We start from the raw sequence: 21,797 nt of genomic DNA on the forward strand, positions 1-21,797 counted from the left end.
TCTTCAGGTTCCCCAATCAAGTAAAACTTTAAAGACATACTTCTAGTTTGCTAGATTTTAGTAGGTCAGCATACACACCAAAAGTGTATTAAGGTGGACTGCTCTATTTATTGATTTGCAGTGAATCTGCTAAAGGCTCAAGGCAATTGTCTGCGGAAGGGGCGGGAGGGCCATACACGATCGAGGTCATGCGCATCTAGCCAATTTGTAAGACGATCCAGCCGCTTCAAGCCATCAGCAATCCTTAGCATAGGGGCACACTCATGCATTCTTGTCAAGTCATCTTGTGAAAGGCTGCCTGCTTCCAGCTTGGCTTGGATGTGCAACCTTAATAAAACTCACTGAGGTCTGGGAGAAAATAGCAGATCTGCAGCAGATAGGGTAGAGGAAAGGGTCTAGAATATGTACACGCAGCTGACTCAGGCAGGCTCCACGCTGAACGGTTACACCGAGAGGAAACAATAAATCTCAGCTACTATGCAATAAATATCTCAAGTTTTTAACTAAGGAAACTATCATTACGGTGAAATTAAAAAAAAAAAATACCATTTTAGAACAAAGCTAAAAATGGCTAGTTTTCTGTGATTCTTCTACAAAACTTTCTTTGAAAGGGAAAAGTCAAACAAACAAGCAGTTTTACCTGAAATAAAGAACTAGTTTAAAGGTCAGAAGAAAGGAGCGAGTTTTGCGAGAGGCACGGAAAGAGAGTGCCGGCAGTACAATGACAGTTTTCCTTTCCTTTGCTTTCCTCGCTGCTATTCTGACTCACATAGGGTGCAGCAACCAGCGCCGAAGTCCAGAAAACGGTGGGAGAAGATATAACCGGATTCAACATGGGCAATGTGCCTACACTTTCATTCTTCCAGAACACGACGGTAACTGTCGTGAGAGTACGACAGACCAGTACAACACAAACGCTCTGCAGAGAGATGCTCCACACGTGGAACAGGATTTCTCTTCCCAGAAACTTCAACATCTGGAGCATGTGATGGAAAATTATACTCAGTGGCTGCAAAAAGTAAGTGAACGCTTTCAGTTTCTAATTCCAAGGAGCCTTTTCTGTTCTCCCGCTGCAACTAACTTAGAGTTCCTTAGGGGGCCATTTGTGTGTTTACCTTTTGCTCCAGGGGGGCAGTGTTTGCAAATGCAAGACGGCTCTCTCCCTGTGACTTAAGGGGGTGAGCCAGCGTTTTGTAGGCTTGTGCTTCTGAGGTATGGTGGCACCCCATTTGTGTGCCTAACACTGGCACATTTTGTGACATTTTTGGTTTTCTCTTATTTAAAATTTAGCTTGAGTTTTTCTGACTGTCAAAGCCCAACTTAAAAAAAAACAAAGCATGTATGTTTTGAGTAAGTTGGTGAAAAAATTAAATAACAACAGTACTATCAGGATCAAATCAATTTTACACCCTGAAATTTTGTGCAGCTAGGACAGAAAGTCATCACCAGATACTTATTTTTCAACCTCTAGTAAAGTTAATATAAAATGTGGATAAATATAAAGTATGATATTTGATTGAAGAAATTGAATAAGTATGTAAAGCAAACAGTTTCAGCAACTAGTAGAATAGTAAAGGACTGATTTCTGTCATATATTTCTTCTGTCCTTGAGAAAAAAATCAGGAAAATATATTTGAATGTGAATTCATTAGGAAGAGGTTGTTTGCCCACTGTGAAAGACATGCACCTGCAGCTTTGGGCTGAACATGACATGTAAATGTTGCTATGTCCCTAAAGTGCCTCTTTCCTCAAGACATTATCGTCACACACAGTGCAATGTGGGGATCCAGATAAGTGTTAATGTTGAGTATGCACTGAATCCTAATTTGCAAAAATCAAGCATCATATTTAGTTATTTCTCTGTAAACCATTTAAAAGTTTTTGTTGAAAATATGCCAATGAAAAATAACACACTTTCTGAAATTCCTTCCCTCTTTGCTCTCTGTTTAATTGTGTAACAAGTAAGCAGCAGATAACAAGTGTGTTCAAATGTGTCACTGGAAGGGTGACAATGTCAGTGTCCCATTTGTGGAAAGCTTCTCCCCCAGGGATCTTTGCTAAAAATTCACTTGATGTGCATGGTTAGGAACACAAGCAGTCTAGTCGTCTTTATGTTAGTCTGTTAACAGAACAAACCCTTTAAGAAGATAAAAGATAGGGAAAGGACAAACGCTCTTTTTTGTTCCTGTGTGGTCACACTCACTTAGATCACCTCCTGCTGAATCATGCCAAGTAATAGTTATTTTACTTTTGTCCACTAGGGACTGAACTAAGATCACTGTTATTTTATTTGACAAGTTAACTAAAACTTCATAGTTTTAGAGTTTCCAGCCTTGGAATTTTAGTTAATCTTCCTATTGTAGATTACAGGTGAAAAAAATACATCGATAGGCAAAATAATAGAAAACAAACAATTCTGAAGTCTTTTGATAACATGGCTTAAATTTCAGGCACTAATTAAATGTAGCTTAAATTTCAGACACTAATTACAACAGCAGTTTATAATAGGATTTTTTTTTTCCTTTCACAAAACTTATTTCCATCATGAATAAATGAATTTGGTTGAATAGCTTATTACTATTCTCAGTATACTGTTCATACAGTTTTGAATGAGAATTTAATCATTATAAATTAGTTTGGATTCATTGAGGAAGGTGGAGAGGGAAATTTAGTCCCAAATTGTCTTCAATGAGTTGTTCTACCAAAAATGTAATATTTTGTTTGCTTAAAATATACAATCCAAATGATGATTTAAGCATGAAAATGCATATTTTTGTTGTTGTTACGCAGTTATTCAACAGTAACAGGATACAGACATGATTCTACTGGATTTAAATCATGCACATGCTTCATATATTAATGTTTGAAATACATTTGATTTTTGTTTGTATTATTTTTGGTCAAGATTATGGCGTAGTTTTCAGATTATAGCCAAGCATAACTATGAACATGTCTTTTGGTTAAACTGACCCTTGCTAGCATGAATCAAGCAGAATATATGCTGACAGTGTCTCTGTTGGTTTGAGTCAGAGCAGTTTGGCTTGACAATTGTCCGTTTGAATTTGCATATCTTTTGTCATTGTTAATGCGATTGGTTGGAGGATCAAGAAACCAAATAAATGCATTCAGCAAAGAACTTGCTAAAGGCTCTCATAAGTTTCCCTTAATTAGAAGTTTTCTATACTTCAAGCTCTAAGTTTCATGCAGTGTATTTATTTTGATAATTCAAATGGAAATCTTTTTTATTGTAACCATTTGGTGTACTTAATACTGTAATTTGTATTACTTCTATTTTGATTCCCAGTAGTTGTATTAGGATCAGAAGTAATGCACTGCAGAACCTGAGGCTATCAGTGTAAGTGTAAGTAATTCATCCATTTATTCAACAGAATAATTCATCAAACATGTGATTATTATGCAGCTCACGTCATCACTATTCGGAATTTTTTTTAATGCAAAATGTATGTTATCAATGCTAGCAGCAACTTGATGATAATTTATGTTAATCTATTACCTTGCTTGATGTTTGGTAAACTGGATTCTTTTAAATATTCTTCACAAGAGACTAGCTGTCACTATAAGTCAATATATGAGACTTAGACTTCCCAATCTCATTCCTCAACTTTTCTGGTCTTGTAACTGAATAAGATGAGAGGCAAGGTGGGCAGTGGGGCATAGAATGTATTGGTCATCATAAGTGCTGGAACTGTTACATTACTGGTCTCTTGATGTGACAGATTTAGTTCTTGGAGATCAGCTTTCCATGATAGCTTGTTGATTAATACCAACATGAGAAAGGTTTGTAGCATCATCCTTACTTTTAAATCAGGAAAAGCAATATACATAAATGTTCAAAAGTCACATTTTTATTGGATGAAACACCTGGGTTGTCCGTCTAGGTTTGACTTTCTTCTGCCATATAGCTCTTTTCAGAATTATTAACAAACCATACTAATACCTGAGAGTGACCAGATCTTAGGATAGTAAAGATAAGTACAAAAGGCCTTTGTATCTTTGCCGCTTTTTTTGTGATTCCTTTTTACTTTCCTATGACACAGAAATCTCTATTGTTGAATGTCTATTCCACATCCTGTGCTTCTTGAACTGTTGTTTTCTTTCTCTCATATACCCCAAGTTCACAAATACGTGTATTTAAAATGTATTGGGAGAATGCTTAGAAAGTCTGTTTACCTTTGCCAAATGGTGTCTTTTCTTTTTTTTTGATTGAAAGTATAAGTAAATTGAGTTAAAAACATGCCTTGTAACAGAGAGCAAAGATCTATCTACTATACTATTTCACACTAACTAAAATTAATGAATTGATTGTTAGTATAAAATTCAGTTATGAATTGTCATCAGAATATTAATAAATGAAACACTTTTAATAAAGTGCTTGGATAAGTTATTTTTTGACTGCACTTTTTGACTAACAACATTCTCTACTTGAATACTGTATTCTTTGCTTCAGCGAATTAGGATTTAGCATACAGTTATCTGAAACATATTAATGATAGCAAGGGCTTCCCTGGTGGCTCAGATGGTAAAAAATCTATCTGCAATGCAGGAGACCTGAGTTCAACCCCTGGGTTGGAAAGATCTCCTGGAGGAGGGCAACCTATTTCAGTATTCTTGCCTGGAGAATCCCCGTGGACAGAGGAGCCTGGCAGGCTATAGTCCGTGGGGTTGCAAAGAGTTGGACACGACTGAGTGACTAAGCACAGCACAGCAGTGATAGTGATAAGCTTTTTAAAAAAAAAAAACCCTTGTATCACACCTATCAACTCATATTAATATCTACTAGAGTGTGACTTCCTTGTGTGTTTGTACAGTGTCATTTCCCCAGGGCTTAGAGTAGTATATCATCCGTGTGTGTGTGTGCTTAGTCACTCAGTCGTGTCTGACTCTCTGTGACCCTATGGACTGTAGCCCACCAGGCTCTTCTGTCTATGGGGGTTCTCCTGGCAAGAATACTGGAGTGGTCGCCATGTCCTCCTCCAGGGAATCCTCCACAGAATATGGATAATAAATGTCTGTTGATTGAATAAATGAATGCATTATCTTTGTATTGCAGTCTGCGCTTACTATGTGCTATTAACGTTTTGGGTATATACTTTACCTTCCCAACTATATTTTAAGTTATCTCTTAAGCAAGGACCATGTGGAGGAAGAAAAAGAATACTTTCTCTACGATTCCAGGTTCATGACTGAGACCTCTCTATAATAAAAAACATGTTAACAAGAGAAAAACAAACAAAAGTTTAATAATATGTATACCTGCACCCAGGAAAACTGAGTAACCAGCGCCCCCCCAAAATGACCTCAAATACTGTTTCCAGCTAAACACAAAAGATGTCTCAGGTAAGCCAGGTTTTCAGGGCAAGCACAGTACACAAGAGTATGGTTGTTATGAAGATTTAAATCCGTACCTCCTCTGTTGATAGAGTTGCTAGAGGTTCAGTCATCTTCCTCTTGCGATACAGAGAGTGAGTATGTGTGCATGTGTGCTAAGTTGCTTCAGTTATGTCTGATTCGTTGCGACCCGTGCACTGTAGCCTGCCAGGCTCCTCTGTCCTTGGGACTCTCCAGGCAAGAATACTGGAGTGAGTAGTCATTCCCTTCTCCAGGGGATCTTCCCAACCCAGGGATTAAACCCAGGTCTCTTACATCTCCTGCACTGGCAGCATGGGCTATTTACTAGGATACCTGGGAAACCCACATCCTTACAAATGGAGATCTCTCTTGTAAATGTAAATTCCTCTGTAAATGTAAGTTAGAAGGCTAATTCCTACTTGGTTTTTGGAGCTTTTCCTATGTCTGCTGTTTCTTAAAAATAATCAGCCTTCATCAAAAAAAAAAAGAAAAAAAGAAAAAAAATCAGCCTGAAATAATCCTTATGCCAAAAGGCATATTTTGGCGTGACAAATTCTGCTCCCTTTCAACTACATCATGCAACATTTTTGTCCTAATATTACATTAAAAGATATTGAGTCTAGGCTATATGGTATTAATTATCCAAATTGTATTTAGCCAAATGGTCTAGGATCTTAAAAACTTCTATGACTCCATTTGTCTTCTTAATTATTCTCTAAGAGTCAGCTTCATTGCCAGTTTCTCCATGAAATTTACCCACACTCTACTTACCCTCAGAGGCCGAGTTCTCCAGTATTATCACATTGTACATATCATGTTAGTACTGCATTTCCATGTTGTGTAGCTGTTGTCATTTTCATTATCTGTCTTGATGGCTGTTTGCCTACTTAGACTATGAGTCCCCAGAGTGTAGTGAATGTCTCCTTATCCACCTTTATATTTTCCAAGGTGTCTATTAAATGTCTGAACAATAGTACTGTTATCATCATAATGTAAAAATAAAAAATAGCAAGTGCTAAAGTGTGTGGGTGTGCTAGGTATAAAATAAAGCGAGTTAAGGGACCTTGCAACTGCTTTCAGATGCCAAAATTGGCTTCTAAGTTACTTGAGGGTCAGCTAGATCTTCCTATGGGATGAAAAATAACTTTATACTTCTAGACTAATAGGTAAATATTTATTGCATACAGGGTAATATGTGCACATGTGAATCTAAGTAACTAGAACTGACTTCTCATCTGTGGATTGTTTTAGTGACTGGTGACTGTGTAATACTAAACCAGAGAGGGTGCTTTCTTATTTGCATGTGAGGGGATTTCTAGAATGGGTAAAATGAGCAGACAGTCAACAAGTATGTTTTTAAAAATTTGTTGTTAAATTTGAATAAAATATGCATATATGATTTATGCATGTGCTTAGTCACTCGGTTGTGTCTGACTCTTTGTGGCCCTTTGGCTGTAGCCCACCAGGCTCCTCTATCCATGAGATTTTTCAGGCAAGAATACTGGATGGGTTGCCATTTCCCTTTCCAGGGGATCTTCCTGACCCAGGGATTGAACCTGTGTCTCCTGTGTCTCTTGTATTGCAGGCAGATTCTTTACCTGTTGAGCCATCTCGAAAGCCATTATTTATACCTAGAGATAGAAAAAATGTCAATTGCTGAGAAATGTTAATAGGAATAACAATTGTCTTTTAAACTCACTTGTAGAAATTTCTCCACTAACTTCATTTGAGAATAACCCCTGATTTTCAAGCTAAATAGACCTCTGTATTAACTTTTCAATGAATACTTCGATTTTGATTGTTATATTTAAAACTGAAAGATCCAAGAAGGCATGCAGACTTCCTGGGCCCCAGAAGTTGGGCATTTGGAGCTATAATACAGTCTTTTGAGTGTCTCTGCAAGAAGGAGCAAGCCTTCCCCCAAACTGTCTCCACTGATAGATCTCAGGTTTTGGGATCAGGGCAAACAGGTTTTTTCCTATGGGTAACTGCAGCCCTTCCTTACTCCTGACTTCCATTTCACATTGAGCTTTTAGTAGCACTCACCTCATATGTAATTCTTGATTCAGTGTGAAGTGTATAAGAATATATTGTTCTTTTCCTTAGTATCCTCGTACAGTTTTCCATTATGTGAGAAAAGAATCCAGATTCTTTACCATGAGGTCCTATATGATCGGCCCCACACTCCTCTCTAGTCTTCTTGTTATAACTCCCTCAGACCAGCTCATTCCTGATTCAGGGACTTTACATGCTGTTTACCTAGCTAGAAAAATTCTTGCCCCACATCTTGGTATAAATGGCTCTTTCTCTTCATTCAGCCCTTTGCTCAGAAATATTCTCTGAAAGTCTTCTTTGAGCACCATTACCTACCACTTTTCCTCACTCTGCTAAGTGATTTTCTATCATTATATATATAATTTCTTCATGGCATTTACCACTGTGATCTTTTGTTGTTTATTGTTTGTCACAAAAGTGATTCTATCTGCCTCTGCTAAGAATGTAAACACCACCAGAGGCCCTAGTCTGTTTTGTTCCGTACAGTGTACCTTTACTGGTAGAAGAGTGCATGATACGCAGTAGACCTCAGTAAATATTTGCATATATATCCTCTCAGACCCGCTATGCTGTGAGGTAGGGACTGTGCCTGTTTTGTTCACTAGTTCTTTTTTTTTTTATTATTTTATATATTATTTTGATAGCAGATCTACTTGTCTTACACAATGACTTGAACATAGTTGGAAAGAATAATTTCTTTTTAATGACTAGAGAAATGAATGAATTCCATGGGCAAACTTCAACTCAAACGTATGTATGAAAATAAGACTTAACTATGTTCTATACATTTCCCTACTAACTATGTTAATGGGAGAAATTTTAATTAGTCCTGAATTTCTGTAATCTATTACATGAGTCAACAAACTTTGGCCCTTGGCCTAAATTCTGCCTGCTACCTATGTTTGTAAATAAACTTTATTAGAATACATGTGTGCTCATTCCTTAACTGTCCATCTATTTTTAAATAAAGTTTTATTGAAACAGAGCCATACCCATTTGCTTATGTATTGTCTATGGCTGCTTTCTTTGTGTAAAGGCAGAGTTGAGTGGTTGCAATAGAGTCCAGAAGGCCCACAGAGCTTTAAATCTGATATCCAGGCCTTTACAAAAAAAAAAAAAAAGTTTGCTGAGCCCTGTTCTATATCTCAAAAGGAATGTAGTATTAACATTGAGACCATTGGAAAGTAAATTGTGAGGTTTGCTGTGTGAGAAAAGGATGGCACTGCAGGAAGCCAAGTAATCTTCAAGTCCTTGCCAGTTGGCAGGGATCCTGTCTAAGCCATTTCTTGGCTTGGTATTGGAACATGCTGTGAGATGACATTTTAGAGTACAGGTAGATAAATTTCATGTCTTTTTTTGCCCCTGCCTTTCTTCATGTGAACAGAGAAATGTTTCAAAAACAAATACATGTTAAAAAATAAAAAGCACCTGAATAACAAATCAGCAGCCTCTGGTTAAACAATGAACGGGTCTGGGTGCCAGGGTGCTCTGTGCCTGTTTCATCTTGTTGTGACATTAACAAGAATGTTGACAAAATATCAGAGGCATTCTATTTTCATAGAAATGGGACTCCAGCTCTGTCTTTTACATTCAGTCTGTTTAGAAATCTTCTCTCCTCTGTCATTTGTTTTAGATATAAATGTTGCAAGCGTTCCCTCTCTATAAATGATGAGATGGGGAGGAGCAACAAGTGGGACGCTCAGCTACAAAATTCAGAGGTTTATCATCCCCTTTGCTGTATTTTATTAATTAAGGAGTGTTTTTGTTTTTGTTTTTGTTTTTTTTTCCTTCTCATTCTGTATGCCTTGTCTCTGTGTGGAAACATCAGCTGCCTTTTCCTGGGCCTTGTCTTCTTTTTAAATACCACAAGTTATATTGTGTCATTTGCTTACATGCCCAACCCTAATTACATTCTGAGTCATCCTTGCCTTTTGTTTCAATACAAGATTATCGTTTGCTGTGAAGTTGGGAAGTTCCCCACCCCCTTTGGTTCTAGCCCCATGGTCTGAGAGAAGGAGGGCCTCTTAGCGTTTAAATCTCTTTACAAAATGTACAAAAGATATGCCCCCTCCCTTATCACAGAGGTTTCTAAAGAATGAAGCACTCCATGGATTATCTTTTCTTTATATTTGGAGGCTCTATACCTAAATGCTTTTCTCTAATTCTTACATAGAAATATTGTAAGTGGGAGGTTTTCAGGCTTGTTTAATCTTTTTTTGCCTATCCAAATGATCTGATTTCTTCCTTCAAACAAATAAAAAGGTAATACTTAACCAAGAAAGTGAAGAAAACATATAAAGCCAGACACGACACTACTGGTAGCTAATAATTTCATCAATAATGTATTTGGACATACACAGATCTTTTGGCAGTAAGTATTGGAGAATATAGAGAAAAAATAATGTAATAAATTATATATACTATATGACTTATCAGCTCACTTACTACAGGTCCACATTCTCATGTACTGAAGTTTGTGTTGACCTACTGAAAGTGCATGAAAATTAGCATCAAGCTGTGTCTAAAGTAAATAAGTAGCTGAAATATTAATAAAATACAAATGAAATGTGAATGTCTTGAATTGTTAATAACATATACATGTAAGCCATCAAACTCAGTGGCATCAAATAGGTAAACTTACTATATATTTCTACAAAATGGCTGAATAATTTTGGAAGATGGTGTATTTTAAAGTTTCATTTTATGTTTAGTTTAATTCATTAAGAAGTTATACACTGTATAGATAGTCACTGTTCTGTTTGTGAAAGCTAAATGAGTTGAATTATAAGACTAGACCCTAAAGATTATTGGAGGATTTCTCTTCTACACTGTTGGTGGGAATGTGAGTTGGTGCAGCAACTATGGAAAACAGTATGGAGGTTCCTCAGAAAACTAAAAATAGAACCGTCATATGATCCCGCAATCCTACTCCTGGGCATATGCCTGGACAGAATTATAATTAAAAAGATACATGCACCCCTGTGTTCATAGCAGCACTATTCACAATAGTCAAGACATGGAAACAACCTAAATGTCCATTGACAGATGAATGGATAAAGAAAATGTGCTACATGTATACAATGGAGTACTACTCAGCCATAAAAAAGAACAATGTAATGCCATTTGTAGCAGCATGGATGCAACTAGAAATGATCATGCTAAGTGAAATAAGTCAAAATGAGAAAGACAAATACCATATGATGTCACTTACATGTAGAATCTAAAATATGGCTCAAATGAACCTACATATAGAAGAGAAACAGACACACAGACGTAGAGAACAGACCCGTGATTGCCAAGGTTTGGGGAGAGGGGTGGGCTGGGAGTTTGAGGTTAGTAGGTGGAAACTATTACATTTGGAATAGATAAACAGCAAGGCCCTAGTGTATAGCACAGGGGACTATATCCAATTTCTTGGGGTAAAAGAATATAAAAAGAATGTGCATATATATACAACTGAGTCACTTGCTATACAGCAGAAATTAGCACAACATTCTAAATCATTTTTCTTCAATAAAAAGGAAAGATTACTGGAGAATTTCCGTTCCCAGAAAACAAAACCCCAAATTTTATTTCTAAACCTTTAAAGATAATTCCAAGATTTTATAAAACATTTTAACCCTATTCTTGTCTTCACTATTAATATATAGTTGACTAGATTATAATCCAGTGGGAATTTATTGTGGCTAAAGGTTTGATTTGGTGTATGTACCCAGCAGCCCTTCTATCTACCTTATCTCAATTGCACAGACATGAGGCAAGATTTGTATCTTTATTACTAATAACACCAGTATTTATTGTCCAGTTTTACTCAGTTTTTGAATGTCAAGAACAGAGTTATAATAAGCAGTAAGTTTAATATTTATAGAATTAATGAAAAATTTATTGAATAAATTGAGTATTTAATGACTTTTAAATGTTAATAATATAGTGAAGTTTGATATTTTTAACAAATGAGTTAATGAATTGTACATATTTCTTAGCAATGGAGCCTTGCTGCTGCTGCTGCTGCTAAGTCGCTTCAGTCGTGTCCGATTCTGTGCGACCCCATAGACGGCAGCCCACCAGGCTCCCCGTCCCTGGGATTCTTCAGGCAAGAACACTGGAGTGGGTTGCCATTTCCTTCTCCAATGCATGAAAGTGAAAAGTGAAAGAGAAGTTGTTCAGTCGTGTCCAACTCCTAGTGACCCCATGGACTGTAGCCTACCAGTCTCCTCCGTCCATGGGATTTACCAGGCAAGAGTACTGGAGTGGGATGCCATTGCCTTCTCCAAGTGGAGCCTTATTTCCAAGCAAATTATTAGGCAGAAACTTAAAACGTAATCTAGATGCACAGCAAGGGGCTAAAGGAGAAATGGAGTGAGGCCCCACCATGATCCTCTTCCTCAGCCCCTCTCCCAGAGGCATCCTTGAAGAGACTATCTGTATAAAAGGATACAGATTCAAAATAACTGCAACAAAAGTTTCAAATAATCAAATATTAGCCAGATAAAGTTGCCAAAACCAATCTACTGGCAGGAAGGAAGAAACATAACACTTTAAATTTGAATATTTTTGGCAAACTGATGTAAGGATATCCAAATTTGCCATATGCAAAGTTTAAGAATATTAATGTGTAAGTTACCAAAAATATGTAGACTCAAAAGTGTTGAGGCCCGCACATATTTAACATGACTTAAATATGTTTACAGTAGGCAATTCTTGGATAACTAGTGACAACTTATATAACTTATCTATTTTCATGATAGTTTATGCTTTTTTAAATTTAAGAATATTAATTACATTGATGACTTAATATCTCAAGCTACACTATTTACTTAGAACAGAATTCATTGTTAAGGGTAGTGAAAAGGAATATGAATTTTAAGTAGGCATTTTGGTATTTTCAAAATGTGCAAAGATTCTTATTAAATATACTAAGCTAATCTTTATCTTTATTTAGTTTATTTAGTAATAAAATATTTAGTAATAAATATATTTATTTATTTATTTAGTACATGATAGCAGAATTGCCATTTTCTTGTTCACATGTGCTGGCTCTTTAGGATTTTTAAAGACATTGCCTGGGTTCTGAAGATTAATTCAGTTAAGAATAGGTAAAAATCATTCTTGAATCCACTTTCCCAAATGCACCTGAACTACCACGTATCACAGTACACTGGAAGAGGACGATCATATGAAGGCAGTGCCTTCAATTCCATGAACTCTGTGGAGCTTTTTCTCTTTCTTTAGAAGATGAATAATGCAGAGCTGTTTGGTATACTATTGGGATGAAGGCTCCAAAATTAGACCTTATACAAATTTATTATTAACTTGCTTATTATATCAGAAGTGAAAGTTCTAATTTCCTTTCTGGCTTCGCAGTGGCCTGCTTCTTCTTAAACACTAGTTGGCCCATTCTTCATTTTGGAGACTTATGAGGCTTGAAAACCAGAAAAGAGAGGTGATGAATCCACTGTAGCCCCTTTTTGCTGAGAAGTCTAAACCCACTGAAACAGATAATGAAACCAAATGCATTGTTTGTGTCCACTGTTCCCTGTGTCAAGTCTAGAGACAGTACCACACAGGATGACATGTGTTGTACCTAGAGCCGGACCACCCAGGTGAATCTTGACAGTACCGCTTCTTGCTGTGTGACCTTGGGCAAGCTTCTCTATGCCTCATTTTCATTACTAGTAAAATAAGGCAATAGCACCTACATTATAGGATGATTGTTAATAGTAAACATAAGTCACATAAATTACTTTTCATAAGTCCTATTACATAGTAGTAAATATTGAGCAAACAGTAATTCCTTGGGGGCAGTTCTGGGTTATAGTAATAGTTCAGTGTTGAGAGCTTTTACCAACTATCAGTCCCTTTGGAAGAACTTTACATGTATTAATTCATTTAATATTTTCAGTAGATAATATTATAATTTTTGGACATAGCAAATGAGGAAGCTGAGGCACAGAGAGGGGAGAAACTTGCCCAACATTGCCCAATGGCTCAGTGACAGGATACGTGCCCAGTTCCAAGCAGCCTGGCTCTATGACCCATGCTCTTAACCAACTATGCAATTAGATACAGCAACTTTATGATATCTTTTCTTGTCAATCTTCAAACCTTAAGTCTATTTAAACTGTTTTTCTGTGATAGTTTTGCGTCTAAACCTGTAATTCTCTCACACCAAATGAGTGGCCCTTTTTCAAGTTTTGCTTCAGACAGCCATTTGTCCTCACCGACCTCTAAAGCTTCGTGGTTAAATTGACTGTGACATGTAGGTTGTGCTGCTGATTGAAGCACAATAGTCCAATTCTCTCTAACCTCCCACAGATCTGTTAACAGACTAAGGAATCCCATGTCTGCAGTCCCTCCAGTCATATCCTTAGAAGCACCATCTCTTGAAGTTACAAAGCTTAAATGAATCTGACTATTTATCTAAAAACTTCTGAAACACAGAAAGGCTTACAGTTGCTTTATATGGGGTGAGGCTGCCTATTCTAAATATCTTCTGTTTAATTTAATGACCTCGCTTGTGAATTTTTCTGTGGAGAATCCTTGGAAAAGCAAAAGCACATCCTGGAACTTAAAATATTATTTGCATGCAGCTTCCCTTTGTGGGTCATTCAAAGAGTTGTAAAAATGAGAAGAAAAGCCTTGTTTTCTCAGTCAATGACCTCTTATCTCACTTCCTATTTTATTTATCATTGTCCCTATTAATTAAAATATTTCTGGTATTTTGGTTCAAGAACAAAACACTGCTCAGTTCAGTTCAGTTCAGTCGCTCAGTCATACCCGACTCTTTTCGACCCCATGAATCACAGCATGCCAGGCCTCCCTGTCCATCACCAATTCCCATTTACCCAAACTCATGTCCATTGAGTTGGTGATGCCATCCAGCCATCTCATCCTCTGTCTTCCCCTTCTCCTCCTGCCCCCAAATCCCTCCCAGCATCAGGGTCTTTTCCAGTGAATCAACTCTTCACATGAGGTGGTCAAAGTATTGGAGTTTTAGCTTCAGCATCAGTCCTTCCAATGAACACCCAGGACTGATTTCCTTTAGGATGGACTGGTTGGATCTCTTTGCAGTCTAAGGTACTCTTCAAGAGTCTTCTCCAACACCGCAGATTAAAAGCATCAATTCTTCAGCGCTCAGCTAACACTGCTACTTGCAGGCAATTGTAATGACTCTTCTTCCTGGTCTCAGAGGCCTGATTACTCAGATGCCTGGGCCTTGAGATTAGCTGCCTTCATGGCTGATAAAACCAATTGCATGAGGTGGAAAGGCTCCAAGTTACCCTAACTTCCCTCTGTCCATTGTTCTTCATAGAGTGCAAAAGAGAAGAGAGGACAGAATGGGGTGGGGCAAAATAGAACTCAGCTGTACCTTTTCATCCTCCACCCTTGCATAGTGGGACATATTAAAAAACATTAAGAAAAGAAAACAAAACTCACTGCATATCCCCTTGGTTGACCCAAGTTCTCCAAGGAGTGCTAAGAATCAGATTGTAGGGACCCCAAAGATAGTGATAGGATATATATTGAAACATGAATAAATTTTCTGTGGTGATCAAACTATTTAGGGGTGACTCTTTGGTCAGTGAAGTGGTCTAAAGAATTCTGGTGCTAGCAATGACTATTATAACTTTCTCAAGTTTAAGATTATCTTTCTTTATCCTCTCCATATTTTTCAACTTACATCGATTGTGTCTGATACTGTTTATCTCCTCTCAAGTGTTGTGTACATGTGCTTAGTCGCTCAGTCATGTCCAAGTCTTTGCGACCCCATGGACTATAGCCCTCCAGGCTCCTCTGTCCATGGGATTTCCTAGGCAAGAATACTGGAATGGGTTGCCATTTCCTCCTCCAGGAGATCTTCCTGACTCTGGGATCGAACCCACATCTCCTGCATTTCCTGAATTAGTAGGTGGATTCTTTAGCACTGCACCACCTGGGAAACCCTCAAGAGTTCACTGACAAAATAGCAAATACAAATTAATAGAAGTTGGGATGTGACCTCCCATATTTAGTTATATGAAAGTGAAAAAGTGAAGTTGCTCAGTCGTGTCCGACTCGCTGCGACCCCATGGACTATAGCCTACCAGGTTCCTCCATCCATGGGACTTTCCAGGCAAGAATACTGGAGTGGGTTGCCATTTCCTTCTCCAGGAGATCTTGGCAACCTAGGAATTGAACCCGGGTCTCCCACATTGCAGGCAGAAGCTTTACCATCTGAGCCACCAGGGAAGTCTATATTGTTTGCTCTTTATCTTGGCACATGATTATGGTGTGCTTTATCTCATCCATATAGCAACCACATTTCCTGCCATTGAAATTGATATTGCTTTGTGTATGGAATAAACCAAGCTATCTGAAAAGAGGACAATGGATATCGGATGTTCTGTTGCAAAAGGACGTATGAAAATGACATTCTATTAAAAAAGGTGTTTAGTAGCAAATAGGATGTTAATGTCTACTTTTGTTAAGCAGTATCAACATCCAAACAGATAAACACATATATTTTTATAAATAGCTGCTGCTGCTAAGTCACTTCAGTCGTGTCTGACTCTGTGCGACCCCATAGACAGCAGCCCACCAAGCTTCCCAGTCCCTGGGATTCTCCAGGCAAGAACACTGGAGTGGGTTGCCATTTCCTTCTCCAGTGCATGAAAGTGAAAAGTGAAAGTGAAGTCACTCAGTCATGTCCGACTCTTCTCGATCCCATGGACTGCAGCCTACCAGGCCCCTCCATCCATGGGGTTTTCCAGGCAAGAGTACTGGAGTGGGGTGCCATTGCCTTCTCCGTTATAAATAGCAGGTATTACCATATCTAGTTTACAGATAAGCAGACTGAGGAACAATGAAATCAAGTAATTTTTAAAAGGTTACATATTTACTTTGATAGATACAGAATTTGAATCGAGATATTCTGAGTGGTTAACTCTAAAGTTCTTCATTGTTCATGTCTTTTGCATTTCTCCTTCACAAATTAAAACCAATTTTGCATGATGGAGCATGGGAAAGAGATTTAATGAATGATACTTTCCTCTAAGTTTTTATAGAGTATATCTAGAATAAATAACCTTCTTTGGAGAGTAGAATAATTAACCATGTATATATATAAATTATTATAAGAAAGCTACTGTTCTTAAAAGAACTATTTTCTGGAACTACTCTTGACTGGATAAAAGTTTTTATTTAAAAATATGTCAGAGCCAAAAATCTGATTCCTGTTTTTACATTTTTACAAACAAGTGAATTGCTTACACAAACTGCTTAGTTGAGGTTACTGTGATATGACTGTACAAATAAAGATAATATTTTAAGCTAGTTATTTTATCTACATTTTTGCTTATAAACACACTCTTGAAGTGTTAGATTGTATTTATTTCAGGTAAAGACCAAATAAGGATAAAATATAGTCAGTAGAGGATATTGCTTAATATTTCAGCAGTAATGAATTAGGATCTATTTGTAATATTTTTGGGAAAATGAAATTATATATGTATTTTTAATTTTACTTTATTTTAGTTCTTAAGTATATAAAACTAAAAATTGATCTCAGATTTATTTATGCTTAGAAAAAAAGAGCAAAAAATTAATAGACACTGGTGAAGGCAAAACTGTCATCTGTAAACTAATGGACTGAAGAGACTTTGGTTCAAATAGATGATTAAAGTTGATAATAGAAATGGAAATCCTACAATTATTCCTCAGCAAAGATCTTAATTTAGAATTGAGTACATATTGGAGCTAAGAAGTCTCCATGCCAGAGAGAAAGGGAAATTATTTTGTGTCCTTTATGTTTCATGAGGGACTAAAGCTTATATACCTTGAGTTCACAAATCAAATATGGGCAGTTTTGAGGGAAAAGGTCACTATGGAAATTAATTATACTGAGCATAAAATATTCCTATATATTATTCTAGTTTTTAAAAATGTCTTCCACTGTATCTAGTTTTGGCAAGTCCTAACCTAAAAAGGTATCAAGGTAACTAAAAACTTGAAATAAACTCTGTAAGCATATTTTAAAATTGTTTATGTTTCAAATAAGTTACCACGTATTTTGAAGATTTCCCTTCTGTTCAAATACAAAATATCTCCTGTAGAAAATGAGATTAACATGTGCTTAGTCTTTCTCTGATTACTAGGCAATTGAGAAATCAATGGCAAAGAGGTGATTTTCTACTGGAAAGATATACCAGTCCTACCTGTTCATTTGATGGACACTCAGAATCTTTGAGAAAGGTGTAGTTTAAAATTTTTTATGTAGCTTTAAAATTTAGAACCAAAAAACTATACAAAGAAAATGCAACTTTTTAATTTAACAAGGTGGGAAAAGTGTAAGTTGAATAGCTAGAAAACAGTGCCAGAGGGTAATTATTAGTTATATAGTCCAAAGATGGTTATAATACAGTACTACTGTATGAATGTATATGAGTGTATGTTTGTAGTATTATGTCGTAAATAGTTTTATGTCTTACATGACATCATCCCATAAAGAATTCTCTTTCCTTTGAATCTGAGTCATAAAAGGCAATTTAGTTTCCAATCTGTTCACTACAATATTCATACTTGAAACCTTGAGATGTTAGAACTCCGACTTCTTAAAGCCACCACATTGTAAGGAGATCAAACCACATGGAAAGGCAGTGTGTAGGTTCTCTGGTTAGCAAGTTCCCATTTTTCAGTTATTCCAACCCAAGCTCTAGCCATGTGAGTGAATGAGCCTTCAGATGATTCCAGCCCCTAAATCACTCTATTACTTCCATATGTGGAGTCAAGTCCTAGCATTATGGAATAGGAACAACTTATCCCCACTGTACCTTGTCTGAAATCCTGACCCACTAGAGTCTATAAGCCTAATGAGCATAACCGAATGGTTGTTCTATGCCACTAAATTTGTGAGTTATATATTAGAGAAGCTTAAATACATGTGCAGGGCTTACTATGGTACCCACGATTATGATAATCATTGGAGAGCTATACATTAGATATGAGCTTTGCCTTCCCGAAGCTCGTCTTCCAGTAAGGCTCATGATATGGGTAGAACATCATAAGTGTTGGTTTTTAAGCCATTATTTTTACTATTTTTCTCTATTCTTGAGGATAAATATTTCACTTTTACATAAATTAAGATTCAATAAATGTAACTTGAAGACTGCGTGTATCTTTTGTACTCCTTTGAGTAAAATATTTATTAGTAGGGATTTTTCTAACTTCAAGGTAGTATTTGTGAAAATCCTCTGAGCCTTCCTAAACTATTAATTCAAGTCAGCATGAAGTCCATAATACCAAAATAATGTATTGTATAGTTTATGTGACTCATAGTGTCTACATTGTTTGAAAATTTTCTGATCATTTAAAAATTGTAAATATCTCAGTGAATTCAGATTTTTCAGAATCAAGGCATGAAGCTATTTTATAGCTATATGCTACTTAACCTGTCATGTTTAGGCTGTAAGTTTAAATCCAGATGTTTCTGAAAGCTGTTATTAAGCATGGCTGACTGGTGGTCTCCCAAATGTAAAATGAGTGAGCAGCATCTGTTCAATTCCCAGCAGTTTGGAATTTCTGCAATAAATCCATCCCAGATTCTCCCCTTCTTAACTGATGATCCTAGGATCTGGACTTGAATGAAACAAATATAGGAACATTCTTTATATGAGATGCTTTGCTTGTTAGATTATATAATGGTTCAAACTTAGTGGAAAACAGCATAACAGTAAATACAAAGAACATAACTATTTTTTTAAACCCTTTAACTCAGTAATACTTTTGGGGATTGTTTTCAAGGAAATAATTGAAAAGAAGGAAAAAGCAATGTATATGAACATGTTCATTGATGGTACTCTAACAGGAGTTTGGAAACAATAGATACTATTATTTATTTGATATTTACTATGATACCTTACACACATTATCTCTAATATTTTTTTAAAAGTCTGAAAGGTAAACAGTGTTATCCACAACTTTGAATGAGGAAACCACACACAAGCTCCTACCAGCAGTCAATGGCAGAAAAAGTAGATACTCCAGCACCAGATCGTATGATAAAAGAGCATGTCATCAGTGACATCACGATTGAAGCTGTTAAAAATCATATTTTTACAAGAGAAAATTCCTTTAAAATGTTGAGTGAACAAGTTTATATACTTGAATAATTGTAGTAATAGAAAATAATATCTGATACTTTTGAGCATTTAATATGTACTAAGCCTAAAACAGAAACTGTAAAAGATGTTATTTTATTTTATCCTCTGAACTCTGTACATAGATACTGTCATTGTCTTCACTTTAGGGAAGTGGATGGTAGAGGATTGTTTGTGTATTTGTAAGTATATGCATAAAACCACTGACAGGAGCACATCTGAAACATTCACATTGATTCGTTTTTAATAAATTGAAGGTTGAAACTGATGATTTTTCATTTTCTCTTATGCCTATCATGTTGTTGTTCAGTTGCCAAGTTGTGTAAGACTCTTTGTGACCCCATGGACTACAGCACACCTATCACATTTATTGTGTAATGTGTGTGCCATTTTTATAGTCAAAGTAATGTAAGCTTTTTTTTTTTTTTTCCCCCTAAGAAAAATAGGTATATCTATACTAAGGTGGTAAGGGTCTGCCTGCAATGCGGGAGACCCAGGTTCGATTCCTGGGTCAGGAAGATCCCCTGGAGAAGGAAATGGCAATCCACTCCAGCATTCTTGCCTGGAAAATCCCACAAACAGAGGAGCATGGTAGGCTACAGTCCATGGGGTCGCAAAGAGTCGGACACAGCTGAGCGACTTCACTTCACTCACATACTAAGGCCAAACACAAATAAGCAGGAGTGAAATGGACATGAAGGGGACTTGAGCATGTTAACATTTCCATCACTTTTTAAAGAAAAGTTTCTCAGGGCAAGATAAATATGGAAGAAATAATAATGGACTTACAATAGTAATAGTAATGGAATTAATGTTTAGAAATAGTGGTGGAACATGTCAGTAAAGGAAACCTAGAAGAAATAATTTGGACTAGAGTTTTTTCCTTCTGTAGTCAGATTTTACCTCCCAAACAGTACCTTGACCAATTCTGAAACCATTTTATCATGTGGTGGTCATTTATTTGTTTCACACCAATTTTTATTTCTAACTTCCTTCTCTATTTTTGTGGATAAATTTATGTTAAAAGTCCTGATTGGTGGATTACAGACAGAAATTAGGTTGAGGTAGTCCATGATCCTCAGTTGATTTTATTCTTTTTATTGAAAGGAAGAAATACACTAGACATTTTTACTTAATAAATATAGAAAGATAAGTTATAAAACAGAAGGTGAATGGGTGACCTTGGTTTTTAACATATAAAACTAGGATTAAATGCTTCAGGATTTGATATAACAAAAAGAGCAGGAAGACATATGGTGGAGAGATTAAGGAAGTTATGATTATATCACAATACATATGAAGTTTGAAACATCTTAATATCTATCCCAGTGCACTTGCATCAGGCAACCAGAACTTTTCGAAAGTCAAAACCTGATCATGCCATTCTTCTGGTTAAAAGGCATCAGTGGACCTAAAGTACCCTCAGAGTGAAGTTCAGATGCTGTATTTTACTTAAGGTAGATGTTGCACATTGCTGTAGTTTGATCTCTCACAATTTTCTCCATGGTTCTCTATTTTCTAGCCATACCTAAAATCCTAATCAGTTCAGTTCAGTTCAGTTGCTCAGTTGTGTCTGACTCTTTGCGACCCCATGAACGACAGCATGCTAAGCCTCTCAGTCCATCACCAACACCCGGAGTTCACCCAAACCCATGTCCATCGAGTCAGTGATGCCGTCCACCCATCTCATCCTTTGTCATCCCCTTCTCCTCCTGCCCTCAATCTTTCCCAGCATCAGGGTCTTTTCAAATGAGTCACTTCTTTGCATCAGGTGGCCAAAGTATTGGAGTTTCGGCTTCAACATCAGTCCTTCCAATGAACACCCAGGTCTGATATCCTTTAGGATGGACTGGTTGGATCTCCTTGCAGTCCAAGGGACTCTCAAGAGTTTTCTCCAACACCACAGTTCAAAAGCATCAATTCTTCAGCGCTCAGCCTTCTTCACAGTCCAACTCTCACATCCATGCATGACCACTAGAGAAACCATAGCCTTGACTAGACGGACCTTTGTTGGCCAAGTAATGTCTCTGCTTTTTAATATGCTGTCCAGTTTGGTCATAACTTTCCTTCCAAGGAGTAAGCATCTTAATTTCATGGCTACAATCACCATCTGCAGTGATTTTGGAGCCCAGAAAAATAAAGTCAGTCACGATTTCCACTGTTTCCCCATCTATTTGCCATGAAGTGATGGGACCGGATGCCATGATCTTAGTTTTCTGAATGTTGAACTTTAAGCCA

General features: G+C 36.8%; 1 protein-coding gene across 1 annotated transcript in view; it reads left to right on the forward strand.

Moving 5' to 3' along the window:
- The first annotated feature begins 216 nt into the window (after nucleotides 1–216).
- ANGPT1 (angiopoietin 1) overlaps nucleotides 217–21,797 on the forward strand; it is a 302,210-nt gene continuing 280,629 nt past the window's right edge. The window contains exon 1 of the mRNA XM_027561317.1: nucleotides 217–1,018. Coding sequence (XP_027417118.1) covers nucleotides 722–1,018 — 297 coding nt within the window. The 5' untranslated portion in view covers nucleotides 217–721. The remainder of the gene's footprint in view (nucleotides 1,019–21,797) is intronic.

The sequence above is a fragment of the Bos indicus x Bos taurus genome, chromosome 14 (genome assembly GCF_003369695.1).
Source record: "Bos indicus x Bos taurus breed Angus x Brahman F1 hybrid chromosome 14, Bos_hybrid_MaternalHap_v2.0, whole genome shotgun sequence".
NCBI classification, from domain to species: domain Eukaryota; kingdom Metazoa; phylum Chordata; class Mammalia; order Artiodactyla; family Bovidae; genus Bos; species Bos indicus x Bos taurus.